Source organism: Hypanus sabinus, chromosome 3 (assembly GCF_030144855.1).
Source record: "Hypanus sabinus isolate sHypSab1 chromosome 3, sHypSab1.hap1, whole genome shotgun sequence".
Taxonomy (NCBI): domain Eukaryota; kingdom Metazoa; phylum Chordata; class Chondrichthyes; order Myliobatiformes; family Dasyatidae; genus Hypanus; species Hypanus sabinus.
Window position 1 is genome coordinate 73309543 of NC_082708.1, and position 15056 is coordinate 73324598.

The following is a 15056-nucleotide window of genomic DNA, read 5'->3' on the forward strand; positions in this document are numbered from 1 at the left end:
TTTGCTTAATGACCAGATAAGAAAATGATTCTTTTAGCCAAAATCGTCAGTAACCCTGTGTGAAAGTTGCTGTAGATGTGTTTGGAAATGCACAGAACATTGCTCACATTATATAATAGTTTGACTGGAGCCATTGATTCAGTACAAAAGTGCCCCTTCTGCCTGACTAACTTCTGCAAGCAGTCAGTTTAAATAAAATGCTATTGATAATAAAACACATCTCAGACACATACGGGAACATAGTAACAACTTATATTTCTCGGAAAGATTTACCTCTTCGACCCAGCTTTGTTCCTTCAAGCGCTTGTGGATCCGATTGACAGCATCTTTCACATTTTCATCTTGAGTAGCTTCACTCTGCACTATGGAGCAGCACTCCTCATACAACTTATACTTAAAGTGCTTTAAACCATGGTAAACTTCAGTCCTCGCGGAACACACTCGGCCAACTAACAACACCTGCAAAATAATGCAATTTTGCAAATAAAGCCAAAGAAAACTTGACAGATTAAACAGACCAGCACTGTACTTCAATGAGTTTTTGTATTACTGTATAAATCAGTGAGCTACATCAGCAATTCTTTCAAATTCAAATTATAACAAGAAATTTGACTAATCTCTTTGATTTTTAAAAAACTTTCTATAGCATTCTAAATTATACTGCTTAAACAGGAAAATCAAGGTCTCCATGAGATGACTAGAGTTAAGGGAGAGGATAATTGATCCAAACAGGTACGAGTGCCTATGGCTGGTACTTGATCCGTGCAGAATTAGATGATCCTGGTACCCTGGACTGGGGAGTAACACATCGGCCTGCTCATCAGTATCACTTAAACACCAAGCAGGGTTTCCCGATGAACGTTGTGCTTTCACAACGACGAACGATGAACGTTGTACTTTAAGAGCAATGGGCTCTGTGGTGACAGCCCTTTAACCAAATTGCCTGATGGGTTCAAACAAGAAAGTGGCCTTTTCAGTGGGACAACAGGGTGTGTCTGGTGCCTGTGAAATTGTTACACTTGTTTAAACCAACATGACTGGTTGGATGGTTAGGGGAGGCAGTGTCGAGGGATATGGGCCATGCAACAGAAGGGAAACAATTGACTTTCTTGGTGTTTGCTTGAAGGACTCCCTGAGGCAGCTGCCCCAGCACCTGGGCAGGATGATTTCGAGGTTTCAACATGCATGTTAATTCTGCTTCCTAAGACTGCTCTCAGTACCTGTTCATTTTAGGGCAGCCTATGAAGACCCCAGAGGTGGCCAGAAGGGCCATTCACCAGCACTAACCAAAATGAGGTTGCTAGATGCTTTATTCATTAGCTTTTCGGGATGGTGGAGCGATGGCAGGGCTTGCATTTATTGACCGTCCAAAACAATGGTCAGGAGCTGGAGGCAATTCAGTGACTTGAATTGCTGCAGTACTTCGCTGTGAAGATGGTTTTAAAAATTCCCGTTCTGAGGTCTAGTGGATAAAAAGCAATGGCCATTTATTTCAGGACAACGTGCAACTGCAGTGCTTCTTTACACTTGTTGCCTATGTCGCTGGGGTAGAGGTCACAGGTTTAGGAGCTGCTGTTAGAGTAGTGATGCATTTTGCAAGTGGTACACTTCATGCCCATAGTATGGCAGTACTGAAGAGAAGACAGATTCAGATGTGTCTTGGATAATTTGGACAGTTTTTGGCATTGTTAGCATTGCACTCCTCTGCATATATTGTATAGAATTTTATTATGCTCTGGACTTGTGTAGATGGGAGAAAGGCTTTAGGCGTCAGAAGGTGAGCCATTCACTGCAGAATGCCCAGCCTCTGCCATGCTTTCTGTTGTATTTATGTGGCAGGTGCAGTTGAGTTGAGGTGATATCCCCAATATGTTGATGTTACCATTGTCAGGAAATTCAGCTGGAGCAGCTACATAAACGGAGTCTACAAGAGCATTTCAGAGGCAAATTTAGATTGATATTAAAGCAGAGCAGAGTGCTTACAATGCAGTCCACTCAACCATATCAGAAATGCCTCCTGGCTAAAAAGCAATTTCACTTTGTGCTAGCTACATCACGTGCTGGCTTCCGATATTTTCACATTTATATGAAATGCTTCTGATTTTTAGAGCTAAGGTGTTCACTATGTTATTGGTTTCAATCCCCTCTCCAAGGTGCACCTGGTCAAATTAGGTCTCAATCCTTAAAAGAAAAGTAAACTACTTATAAAGTAGGAATTACAGGGAGCAAAGGTTGGGCAAATTTGATCCTATTTATCTCTCTCACCAGTTGAACTTTAAAGTGATTCTTGGTGAAATGGCTCAGCAAAAATGCACTGAGGCACAATATTGCCATCTGATGGAGCTTTGGAGGCATAACGACAAGGAGCCAAAAGCTCCAGTATATATAATTGCATTTCTATCGACTAGTATCGACAATAATAGAATGAACAAAATCAAAGATTAGAATGCATATGTATGTTTAATTAACTAGTAGCATAAAGTAAGATACAAATAATTTTATTACTCATTGTATGTCAACGATTTAGATGAGGGCATTGAAAACTATATCAGCAAGTTTGCTGACAATACTAAACTGGGTGGCAGTGTGACTTGCGAAGAGGACGTTAGGAGAATACAGGGAGACTTGGATAGGCTGGGTGAGTGGGCAGATACTTGGCAGATGTCATTCAATGTGAATAAATGTGAAGTTATCCACTTTGGAAGCAGGAACAAGAGGGCAGAGTATTGTCTGAACGGTGTAGAGGGAGAAATGCAAAGAGACCTAGGAGTCCTAGTTCATTAGTCAATGAAGGTGAATGAGCAAGTACAACAGGCAGTGAAGAGGGCAAATGGAATGTTGGCCTTTATTACAAGGGGAATTGAGTACAAGAGCAAGGATGTCCTTTTGCATTTGTACAGGGTCCTGGTGAGACCACACCTGGAAAATTGTGTAGTTTTGGTCTCCAGGTTTAAGGAAGGACATTCTGGCAATTGAGGAAGTGCAGCATAGATTCACTAGGTTGATTCCTGGGATGGCAGGGCTGTCTTACGCAGAGAGATTGGAGAGATTGGGCTTGTACACGCTGGAATTGAGGAGATTGAGAGGGGATCTGATTGAAACGTTTAAGATAATTAAAGGATTTGATAGGATTGAGGCAGGAAATATGTTCCAGATGTTGGGAGAGTCCAGTACCAGAGGGCATGGATTGAGAATAAGAGGTCAGTTATTTAAAACAGAGTTGAGGAAAAGCTTCTTCTCCCAGAGAGTTGTGGAGGTGTGGAATGCACTGCCTCGGAAGACGGTGGAGGCCAATTCTCTGGATGCTTTCAAGAAGGAGCTAGATAGATATCTGATGGATAGGGGAATCAAGGGATATGGGGACAAGGCAGGGACTGGGTATTGATAGTGAATGATCAGCCATGATCTCAGAATGGCGGTGCAGACTCGAGGGGCCGAATGGTCTACTTCTGCACCTATTTGTCTATTACTTCCTATGACTGACAAGTCAACTTCCAAACATTTCTGTTACCTGCTTTCCTCACACAAATGAAAGTTATATTCCAAATTAGTCTTCACGAAAGAACTTCAATATTTCCAGTTAATTGTCTCCAATTTGCATACAATGAATATTAGGTAACTCTTAAAGCATGAACACGTTTTCAGTCCACTTTCTTTTGGGCAAAACAGCAAACTTGTAAGATTTATGAATATTTAATTATATTATCCTATTGTACTAATTGTTCTGAAGCATAAAGCCAATTTCAGCAGGGCAAGGAATTAAAATAGATGTAAAATAATTACTGGTCTGTCCTAGGTACATTCCTCATGCTTGCTATTTTAACCACAGTTTTCGAAGTTGACTTAATCACCTGCTGGATGTTAGCAGGGGAGCCAGGAACAGTAAAATTGGCCTGCTGCGATGCAATAAGAACAATAATGGTATTTTAAACACAAAAAAAGCAAAGAACAGTTTCAAGAACCAAACTGCCAATGGCTGCATTGAAGTAAGGCAGATAGTATTTGTCAAAGGATGACTACAGATTAAGGTAATAAATAACTACTTGGATTTAAAAAACGTTTTTAAATAATGCCAAATGCACTATCTAACCAATTAAATTTATTTATGGTAAAATATGCCTACCAATTTGCAGGAATTAAGTCCCCACAATGTAGTAACTGGTAAGACAACCTGCTTCAATATGGACAACCAGAGAAAAAGTTTGGAAGTGTATAATAGGGGTGAGACAACTGTTACACCTTGCAGCAAGATGAATGAGGGATGAGTTTATGGCTCCCTATCCCAAGGACTTTCTCACATTCTTTTTGTGAAAATATACCCCCTCTGTGCCAACATTGTGTTTCCCCTCCAGGACTCGCATAATCATGTCTTAAAGATCTGTGAAACTTGCAAGTCCTATACCTCAGTGATACACTGATCACACACCATCAGAAACTGTCGGCAAACCGCAATGTAGAAAATTCACCATATGTGTTAACACTGATGCATTTGCAATAGTAAATTTGGAGCTGATACTAAATTAGGTGGTACTGTACTGTAGACAGTGCAGAAAATTTTGAAAAATTACCAGGCGATCTTGAACATGTGGCTGATGATTGGCATATGGCTTTCAATCCAGATAAAAGTGAGGTATTGTACTTTGGAGTGTGGCACGTGGCCAACTGGTTTGGGAGTTTGACTAGCGACCTGAAGGTCGTGAGTTCAAGCCCAGCGATGGCAGTGTGTGTGTCCTTGAACAAGGCACTTAACCACACAATGCTCCAGTCTACCCAGTTGAAAATGGATACCGGCAAAAAATGCTCGCAATAGACTGGCGTCCTTATCCGGGGGGGGGGGGGGGGGGGGAGTCCCTTTATGCCACAGACTGATTGTAATTTGGGAAATCAAACCCAACATAGGATGTACAGTGAATGGTAGGACCCTGGGAAAAGTTATGTGCATATTTCACTGAAAGTGGCATCACAGGTTGATAGGGTGGCGAAGAAGCATTTGAGCATTTGCATGCTGAACTTCATCAGTCAGGCCACTGAGTAAAGGAGCTGAAAATCTATGTTGCTGTTACACAAGACATTAGTGAGGCCACATTTGGAGTCTCATGTACAGATCTGGTCACATTGTTATAGAAATAATGTTATTAAACTAGAAAGAGTGCAAAATTTACTGGGATGTAGCTTAAACCTGAGGGCTTGATTTTCAAGGAAATGTTGTATAGACTAGGACTTTATTTCCTAGAAAGTAGGTGTTTGAAGGATGACCTGCTAGAGGTATATAAGATCATGAGGGAAATAGTCTATTTTCCCCAGTGAGGGGTGCTAAAAATAGGAGTACGTAAGTTTTAGATAAGAGGCAAGAGATTTAAAAAAAAGACATCCAGAGCAGCTTCTTCAAATGAGCTGCCAGAAACAGTACCTGAGAAAGACACATTAGGAACATTTAAAAGCCATCTAGATAAGTACATGGACAGAAGTTGTTTGAGGGCTACGGGCCAAATGTGGACAGATGGGACAAGCTCTCTAGACTACATACTGTAGTCAGAATGAATGAGTTGGGCAAAAGGGCTTGTTTCTGTGCTGCATGGCTCTGCGACTCTATTTTTTCCCAGTGCTGGCATTGTTATTTTCTCTTTCTCCCTAGAACACATGAATCTACATATACATATATCTTGTAAAGACAAATATATGAACAAACCTTTATCACCCATTCTTCACAACACGCTTTTTGTGTCATTCAGTCACTTTTGATTCTCTACCCCTATCTCAAACATTTCTGTTGTTCTATTATTTTATTACTTTTTAAAGAATTATTTTGAAAGATTTTCCCTCTTCACAGTTGCTGACTGACCTGTTGAGTACCTTACTTCTGTGTGTTTTAATGTGGCTGATGGATAACTTCTAGTAGGAACTGCAGGAAGTTCCCGATAATGCCATGGGACTTCAAATGTCTCTTTGAATGAATGGAAAAAACAGATGAGATTTGAGCTTCCTTATAGATTTTTGCTCTATTCTGCACTAAAGAGTTAGCCCAGAGGGGGTTTATTTGCATCCTACCAACCCCAACATTCTCAAAATCACACACAAGCCTTGTTACTGGAATTATCACAAAAAATGCAAATACACCCTGCCAATGTTATTCTAGCCTTGAAGATCAGAAGAGAAAACACTAGTAAACATGAAATGTGGCCTCAAACCTACAAATTGGTTTTATTAAAATTAATAATCAGTGTTATAATTCAATATGGCAACTTTTCAGAACTGCACATGGGTACAAGAATAACAAATTTGCAACACACCTAACATATAAAATCTTTTAAAATACTATTTGAGGAGTTGAAAGGCCCCATGTTAAAGGAAGGAGAACTGCATATGGTGTGCAGGAGCACTGTTGCAGATAATGCAACCTAGGCAAATGTAATCACATAGCAGCAAGTCACGGACTCAAAACTCCAGACGTTAATGAGCACAAACTTTATAAGCATCTTGAAGTAAGCAACAAAAGCCTCCTTTAGCACTTAGAGCTAGAGAGAGATCACATTCTACAAGTACCTATAAGAAAAGCACAATGTTTTGACATGCAAGTGATAATTAAGTTGAAATTATGTTGCGAATGCATCAGTGTTAACACATTTGGTAATTTGTTCTACAGTGCCAGCAGTTTCTGACACTGTATAATCAGTGTGTCACTAATATATAGGACTTGCTGACTTCACAGATCTTCAAGACATGATTCTGGCACACCATTAGTCACAGGCCTCCAGTCTGAGGAACAACCCTCGACCATCACCCTCTGCTTCCTACCACTGTGCCAATCACAAATCCAATCCACTATCTTCCTCTGGATCCCATGTGATCTAACTTCTCAAACTAGCCTGCCATGAGGGGCCTGGTTAAAGGCATTATTAAAGCCCATATAGACACCATCCACTGCCCTGTTGCAATCTACCTGTTATGCGTTGTAACCCAAAAACATAAAACTAACTGGAAGAAAAGTAAAGGAGTCCTGACGTACTGGCGTGATGACATATAATATTCACAGACTTTTACATTTACCCCATTAATTATTTAAATAAGAATGCTTAATCAAACAATACATTTACAATATTGCTCAAATACTACTGAAATATTAAACAGACAAAACTCCCTGCTTTGCTATAAACTCCATCTCAATAGAGAACACATCTCAAGTATATAAACACTATATAATAAGACTACTATACAGACATCCACAGCATAGTAAATTTTAAATTGAGGATTTCTTACTCTTGCTGGAAAATGTCTTTCCTGCCAAAGGGGGCAGTCACTATGCTTGGCAGGAGACTCGTGGTGGTGAAACAATCTCAGGCTCTTGGGCCTCCTCCATTGTGGTTATGGCAGTTAACTCTGGGACTGTAGGAAATTGCTCTGTTCCATCAACCCTGGACACCTTTCTTCCCGAACAGTGCATGGCAAGCTTCACTGAATGACGTGGATCCTAGTGCCTAAGTAGAGTGTCCGACAACACCATTTTCTTTACTTTTTGGAAAGACACCTCACACTGCTTTGCCAGTTGCCATTTCTTCCCAATCTGTTGCAATGAGTTCAAGAGATGGAGCACAGTATCCAGGTTTGGCAGGAACCTGTTGTAATAATTGGCAAATCCTAAAAAGGACCTCAACGGTACATGTCCTTTGGCCTTGAGGCATCCACCACTGCTTGAATTTTCACAGCACACTTGAGTAACCCTAGTGCGGTAATGGTGTCACTACAGTAAATGATGCTTGGGTTAAAGAATTTACACTTGTCATACCCATAATCTTCTAATCTTTTTAACAATATCTTGAGATTTTGGACATGTTTCTTGTCATCCTTGCCTGTAACAATGACGTCATCTGAGTGTCTGGACAGCCTTAACACCTGGTCCATAGCTTTGTGCCAGGTTGCAGGTGCAGATGAAGCATATTAGTGATAAAGCCTTGTGTGAGTGTTTATGGTAAGCTACGCTTCAGGCTCTCCCTCCATCTTCATCAGTAGGTAGGCCTCAGCCAAGTCGACTTTGCCAGAGTGCTTTCCTCCCGAAAAGTTTGTGAAGGTATCCTCTATTCTGAGCTGAGGGTATTCATCTACTTTTAGTACTGGATTGACCCTGACCTTGAAATCATCACATATCCTGACAGACTCATCCTTCTTGGCTACTGCCACCACTGGCATTGCTCATGAGCTCCACTCAACCTTGTAAAGAATTCCTTCAGCCTCCATGCAATCTAGCTCAATGGCTACTTCATCATGGATGGTATTAGGAATTGAATGGGCTTTGTAAAACCTGGGTGTGGCATTTTCATTTGAGCTTTTCATTGCCATCTTTCAGCACTGCTGCAGGCATCATCCAGTACCTTTCTTAATTTGCTTTCAAATGACTCTAATGCAGGGGACATGCATGAAATGGTGGATGGATCTCCAATCAAGTTGTAGTTGTCTCAGCTACTCACATCCCCACAAATGCTGGCCCTGCTGTTTTTAATCAATACAAACCCAATGTGGCTTGTTGGTTGTTATATTTTACTGTTACAAATGTCATTTCCACAGGAGTTAACTTTTCTCCAGTATAAGTTCTTAGTTGAATATCTGCAGGCTTCCATTTAGTATCTTTGAAATGCCGTTCAAGCTCCCTGAAACAGCTGAGCCAGCATCCAATTCTTCTATTTAAATTAATTTGCTGATCGCTTCTGGTGTAAACCTTATTGCTAGTCTCGTTAGTTTTCACACTGTAAATCTCAAGGCTACTCAGTCCTGTGTCACTCTCATCATTATCAGATTTTTCATCAACAGCATACAGGTTAGTGCTCTTTTTGAAACTGCACTGGGACTTTTTAATCTTTTTTTCTCTTCCCTGTGCTGTCCATTTATTTTTGTCTGTCCAACATGCTCTTTGTACATGCCTTGCTTTGTTATATTTTCTGCAAGTTTCATATTTAAACCTGCATTGATCTGGTGTATGTGAGCAACATTTGTTATCCAGGTCGATTTCTGTTTAGACATTGAAATTTTGTTCGTGCTCACTTTCATTCCTGACTGCTAATCAATTTTGTCTCCGGCTGCTGTTTCCTTTGATACATATATTTCAACTGCTTATAAGCTCTGCTTCAGTTCCAAGCCATTTCTGAATGCTTTCTTGCAACATTTCACAAACTAAAGGATCTCTCAGTGCATCATTAAGCCCATCCCTGAACTGACACTACTTAGACAACAACTTCAATTCAGCCATTTCTGCCGAAATGGACTCCCCTTCCTTTTGATTCCACTGATGAAACCCAAAACGTTCTGCAATCAACAATGTACTTGCATTACTTTCATGATATCAGCAAAGCTATTTTAGCTGGCTTAGCTGGAGCAGCCAAACTTCTAAGCAAACTGTATGCGTTTCTACCCAATGCAGTCAGCAAGACTGGTATGGTTTCTCATTGGCTATTCCATTTGCTTCAAAATTCTGCTCAATATATTCCAGTTATTTGATGCGATCAAATGCATTTATCTTCCCGATGTAGCCACCCATTTCTGCTTTTCTTTAAATTTATGATTTTTATCACCCTGCCCTCACGGTTTATAAATCCTTGAATTGGTTTGTTCCTGCCTTTGTTTTAACTTGAACATCTTTTCTGAAGAAGCATTTGCTACACTGTGTACTTTTTTCACCGGACTATTTCCCATTGCACCTTTTGTAAACTTGAACATTTCGCTGCGCTTAAAACTTCCTCGTCACCACTGTTATGTTTTTGTAACTCCAAAATATTAAGTTAATTGGAAGAGAAACAAGGGAGTCAATCTAACTTCGTTTTTACTTTAAGCAAGGACCACACAGTATGACGTGGCATGATTATATATCCATTCATGTATTTTTACATATAACCTGTAATGAATTATTTAAATAAACATGAATGAGTAATCAAACAATATATTTACAATGTTACTCAAATATTACTGAAATTTTAAACACACAGCGCTACCCCCTTAGCTACCTCATCAAAGATCAAGAGATTTGCAGAACATAGCTTCCCATGCACAAAACTGTGCTGATTGTCCTGAATCAGATGCTGTGTCTCCAAATTTTGGAAGATCCTGTCCCTGGGAATCTCCTTCAGCAATTTACCACCACCCATATCTGCTTCACCACCCTGTAGTTTCCTAGCTTGTTCTCACTAGCCTTTCTAAATAAATAGTAATTCGAACTAATTAAACAATTAATTACTCTCCAGTCCTCTGGAACCTCACCTGTGGTCAGAGATAAAACAAATTCTCAGTAATGGCTTCATGAATTTCTTCTTTAGCTTCCCACAAGGAATAAGAATGCACCAGGTCAGGCCCTGGGTATTTATTCATCCTAATCCACTTTAGGGCATTCAGTATTTACTCCCTGTTAATTTGCATGTGGTCCTAGGGAAAAACACTTACTTCTCTCATTTCCTCAGCTTCCATTGTTTTCTAAACCGAAAATACTGAAGAGAAACATTTAGTAAAAATCTCACCCATTTCCTTTCAATCCACACTAATCTTTAAGGGAACCTAGTCTCTCCCTAGCCACCCTTTTACTCTTAATAAACCTAATCTTTTGGGATTTTGCCTCACCTCGCCTGCCAATCCTTCTCATATCCTCCCTTTTGCCTTCTTAACTTTTCACACAAGTGCACTCTTACAATTCTTAAAGTATAGCTACCCATCTTTCTTAACCAAAACAATATTTCTCATCAACTGTGGTTCCCAAAACCTCATTCCCCAGGAGGAGGTCCAGTGTTGCACTCTCTCATATTTCACTTACCCTACCTCATTCCCCAGGAGCAGGTCCAGTGTTGCCCTCTCTCGTATTTCTCTCTATATTGATAAGGAAAGCTTTCATGGGCACATTTCACAAATTCCACTCCATCCATCCAAACCTTTTTATATTGTGAGTTGCTCACTCAATATTGGAGAAATTCAGATCTTCCACTGGCTCTGGGGGGCCTACAATATACAATCAGATCAGAGTGACCATCCCCTCATTTCTAAATTTTACCCATACAAGCTCAGTGGATGAACGCCCCAGAATACCCTCTCTACTGACATTATTTTGTCCTCTTGCATCAAGAGGGCAACTCTCCTTCCTTTCACATTTGCATCCTCTCATACTTCTGATGTTAGAGAACTAAAAGAAAATAAAATGCAAGAAATATACTCCACATTAGGCTGCATTGTGAAGTGAGGAAAGGAGAGCTTACATTACGAGTTGATGACCTCTCACTAGAACTGGCTAGTTGTGATATGAACAAGAAAGGCTAGCTATCTGAGAAATTAATTCAGTGTTGAATTCTAATGGCTGTAATCTGTCCAGTTGGAAGAGGAGATGCTGACTTCTTTTCAACACAGAGGTCCAATCACTACATTTCCATCCAATAACAAGACGATCCAAAAACAATTCTCTTTTTAAACAAGTAATCCCCCTTCACTGCCACCATCCTGGGTACACCTTCTCATTAATGCAAATAAATAATCTGCCAATCATGTGGTAGCAACTCAATGCATAAAAGCACACAGACATGGTCAAGAGGTTCAGTTGTTGTTTCGGCCAAACATCAGAATAGGGAAGAAATGTGATCCAAGTGACTTTGACCTTGGAATGATTGTTGGTACCAGGGATGGTGGTTTTAGCATCACAGAAACTGCTGATATGCTGGGATTTTCACACACAACAGTCTGTAGAGCTTACAAAGAATGGTGTGCAGTCCTGTGAGTGAAAACAGTTTGCTAATGAGAGAGGTCAGAGGAGAATGACCAGACTGGTTCAAGCTGACAGCTGACAAGTAACTCAAATAACCACATGTTACAACATTGATGTGCAAAAGAATATCTCTGAATACACATGTTGAATCGCGAAGTGGTGGGCAACAGGCAGCAGAGGACTACAAACATATACTCAGTGGCCACTTCATTAGGACTGAAGAACTTCCTCAAAAACTCCACACTTCCTGCAAACCAGATCTGATGCATTAAACAATTATATTAACTCAGTTTTCTCTCTCTGCTGATGATGCCTTTGTAACTCACAGTTCAGGCACAGTATGCTTCATCTTTCTGTTGTTCTCTTGCCTCCTATCAGTCAGATCAACTACAATAAGCAAATCATCACCACCCACACACAGCCCACAGTACAGATCCTTTTATTAAATCTTTGTTGATCTCCATCTTGTTCTCATTGATCTTTCCACTTCTACCCCTCCTCCATAACATGTTTGATTTCCAAACGTTTTTGAGTTCTGACAAAGGGGCCTGAAGCCGAAATGTTATACTTCTTTCTCTCTTCACAAATGCTGTCCCATATGCTGAGTATTCTAGCATTATCTGACATTATTTCAGACTACCAGCATTCTTTTTCACTTTATGGCTGAAATTCTCTGACAAATTTGTCGTTTATCTCATTTAGTTTTGGGCTCTTGTGTGCAATATGGCCAACACATCAGCAGCACAACAATTCTATGCATTTTAGGTAATTCATTGCTTGTCAAACATTTTGAGACATTCCAGATTAGTTTGATAAAGCATTATAAATGAAGGTTTTGTTTTCTTTCTAATGAACCAGACACACCTTATTGTCCTGAAGCTGAAAATGAGCGGAGAATTGCCTCCAGGGAAAGCAAAATTTATAATGCTGGCAGAGATAAGAATGAAAGTCACAGGCCCCCTACTGAATGTCAGAATGAACTAACTATGCTGAATCTACTTTCCTTACCCTCCTCTTTCTTTACTTGAAGTACTTTTCTCTCTTGCTCTTCTCGTACCATCTTTTGTCACTGACAGTGGGATGGTGGGGATGCCTGCCGGGTTGCAAAGGCAGGCAAACAATTTTCCTTACATGGGAGTCCTTTTCCAGCACAGCCTTGTGGAGACAAGCTCTGTCCAACCCCTGCTCCGGATATCAGTAACATTCTTTAGACTTGAAGTTGTTATAAGACACAGCAGAAACCCACTCACTGTTGTTTCCTGAGAAGCAGCAACTGGTTCAACACAGTTACAGATAAAGGATTACATCACTGGAACTGCAACTACCCTTCTGGTGTTAATGTTTCAATTCTGCAGGACAATATCAACTTCACACTCACTGTCCTTTCTTATATTTAAAGCAAAATTTAAGAATTGAGATGTCATTTAAGAAAACACCTAACTCCTGTCTGATGTTTAATTTTTTCCTACTTGCTAGATTAGGGCATTAGCTTAAATATTGGAGCATGCTGTGCTACCTTGCCAGTGCAGTTGGGACCAACAGTGAACAAAAACACTAACAAAAATACATCTGCCGGGAATCTGAAATGAGAAGAGGGAAAGCTGGAAACACTCAGCAGATCACCTACAGAAAGTGAAGCAGCATGAATGCTTCAGGAACAATGGGATCACATTTGGATTGGGAAATCACAAAATGGCAGCAGCAGAGTTTTAATCACATTTAACACTATCCCTGAAATTAGAGCAAGCCCTTTCAGTTGTGCTTCACCTTTGCTAAAATCAAGTTATTGATAGATGAAGGATTATTACTCAGAGCTTGTGAGCCCCATTGTTCAGGGAATGACTGTATATTGACAACTGGTGGCCACTAATGGAATATTTAGGTGCAGGTCGATGGGGTAGCAAAGATGGCACACAGCAGGCTGCCTTTATTAGTTGAGGCACTGATCTCAATAGTCAGCAATTTTATTGCAAATTTATGCAACCCTGGTTAGGGTGGTTTTAGAGTATTGCATTCAAGTCTATTATAGGACAGATGTGGAGGTTTTGGTGAAGATGCAGGAAAGGTTAACCAGGACACTGGCTGGATTAGAGGGCAAATGCCACAAGGAGAGGTTGGGTAAACCTGGATTGCTTTCTGAGGAGAGGCATGATAGAAGTTTATAAAATTATGGGGCATACACAGCTGGTATCTTTTTCCCCAGGGTTGAAATGTCTATTATTAGAGGGCATATATTTAAAGTGAGAGGAGACAAGTTCAAAGGTAACAGGCAGGGCAAGTTTTTAACAAAAGTAAATGAGGAGTATCCAAGATCACTATTGGGTAAATGTGGATCTTATCCAAGGCGTAAGGATACTACTGGACCTTGACAAGTCAGTGCTTCCTCCTCAGAACTGGGGAGAAACTGGTGCTTTTTTTTTTGGTGAAAAAGCAGCTGGTTTTATTTATCCACCCAGTCAGCTGTATTGTATCTAGACAGATGGATAGAAAGACACTTTATTTATCCCAAAGGAAATTACAGTGCCAAAGTAGCATTACCAGTAATTGACATTACCAGTGTCAAAGTAGCATTGGAAGAGAAGTAGAAAGAATAAAAAATAAGTTACCACGAACAGTCTAACAGGAGGGCGTCATCACTTCCCCGGCTATAGGTTGACGCATTATGGAGCCTAACGGCCGAGGGTAAGAATAACCTCATATAGTGCTCTTTGGAGCAGCATGGCTGTCTTAGTCTATGACTATAAGTGCTGCTCTGTTCAGCCTAGATGGCATGCAGAGGGTGAGAAAAATTGTCCAAAATCATCAGAATTTTCCATGGGGTCCTTTGTTCTACCACAACCTCCAGTGTGTCCAGTCTGACCCCTATAACAGAGCCAGCATTTCTAATCAGTTTATTGAGCCTGCTGGAATCATCCATGTTGATGCCATTGTCCCAGCACACCACCGCATTGAAGACTGTACTGGCGAGAACAGACTGGTAGAACATACGAAGGAGAGGCCTGCATACTCCAAAGGACATCAGTCGCCTCAGGAAGTGGAGGTGACTCTGGCCCTTCTTGTACACAGCCTCTGCTCCACTCAATTCTGTCATCCAGGGGAAGACCCCGGGATTTGTATGTCCTCAGTGTCAATAGTAACAGGGAGCAGTGACTTACTGTGTGCAGAGCGGTTCACCTGTACTGTATTTAAAAACGTTTCAGAATAATTCCTTCATTCTGCAAGAAATGACTTAGTTTTGGGAACAGTGACTAAAATTTCAGTCACCGACAAGCTGGTTGCATTTTCCTTATGGCCTCCTGCTCAGGGAGCAGTTAGAATGTAGGTAATGAAAAGG

At 40.6% G+C, this 15056-nt stretch overlaps 1 protein-coding gene across 4 annotated transcripts in view; it reads right to left on the bottom strand.

Moving 5' to 3' along the window:
• ccdc82 (coiled-coil domain containing 82) overlaps window positions 1-15056 on the bottom strand; it is a 67203-nt gene that overhangs the window by 23364 nt on the left and 28783 nt on the right. For all 4 annotated transcript variants that reach the window (XM_059964659.1, XM_059964660.1, XM_059964662.1 and 1 more), the window contains one exon: window positions 274-459. In XM_059964659.1, coding sequence (XP_059820642.1) covers window positions 274-459 — 186 coding nt within the window. The remainder of the gene's footprint in view (window positions 1-273; window positions 460-15056) is intronic.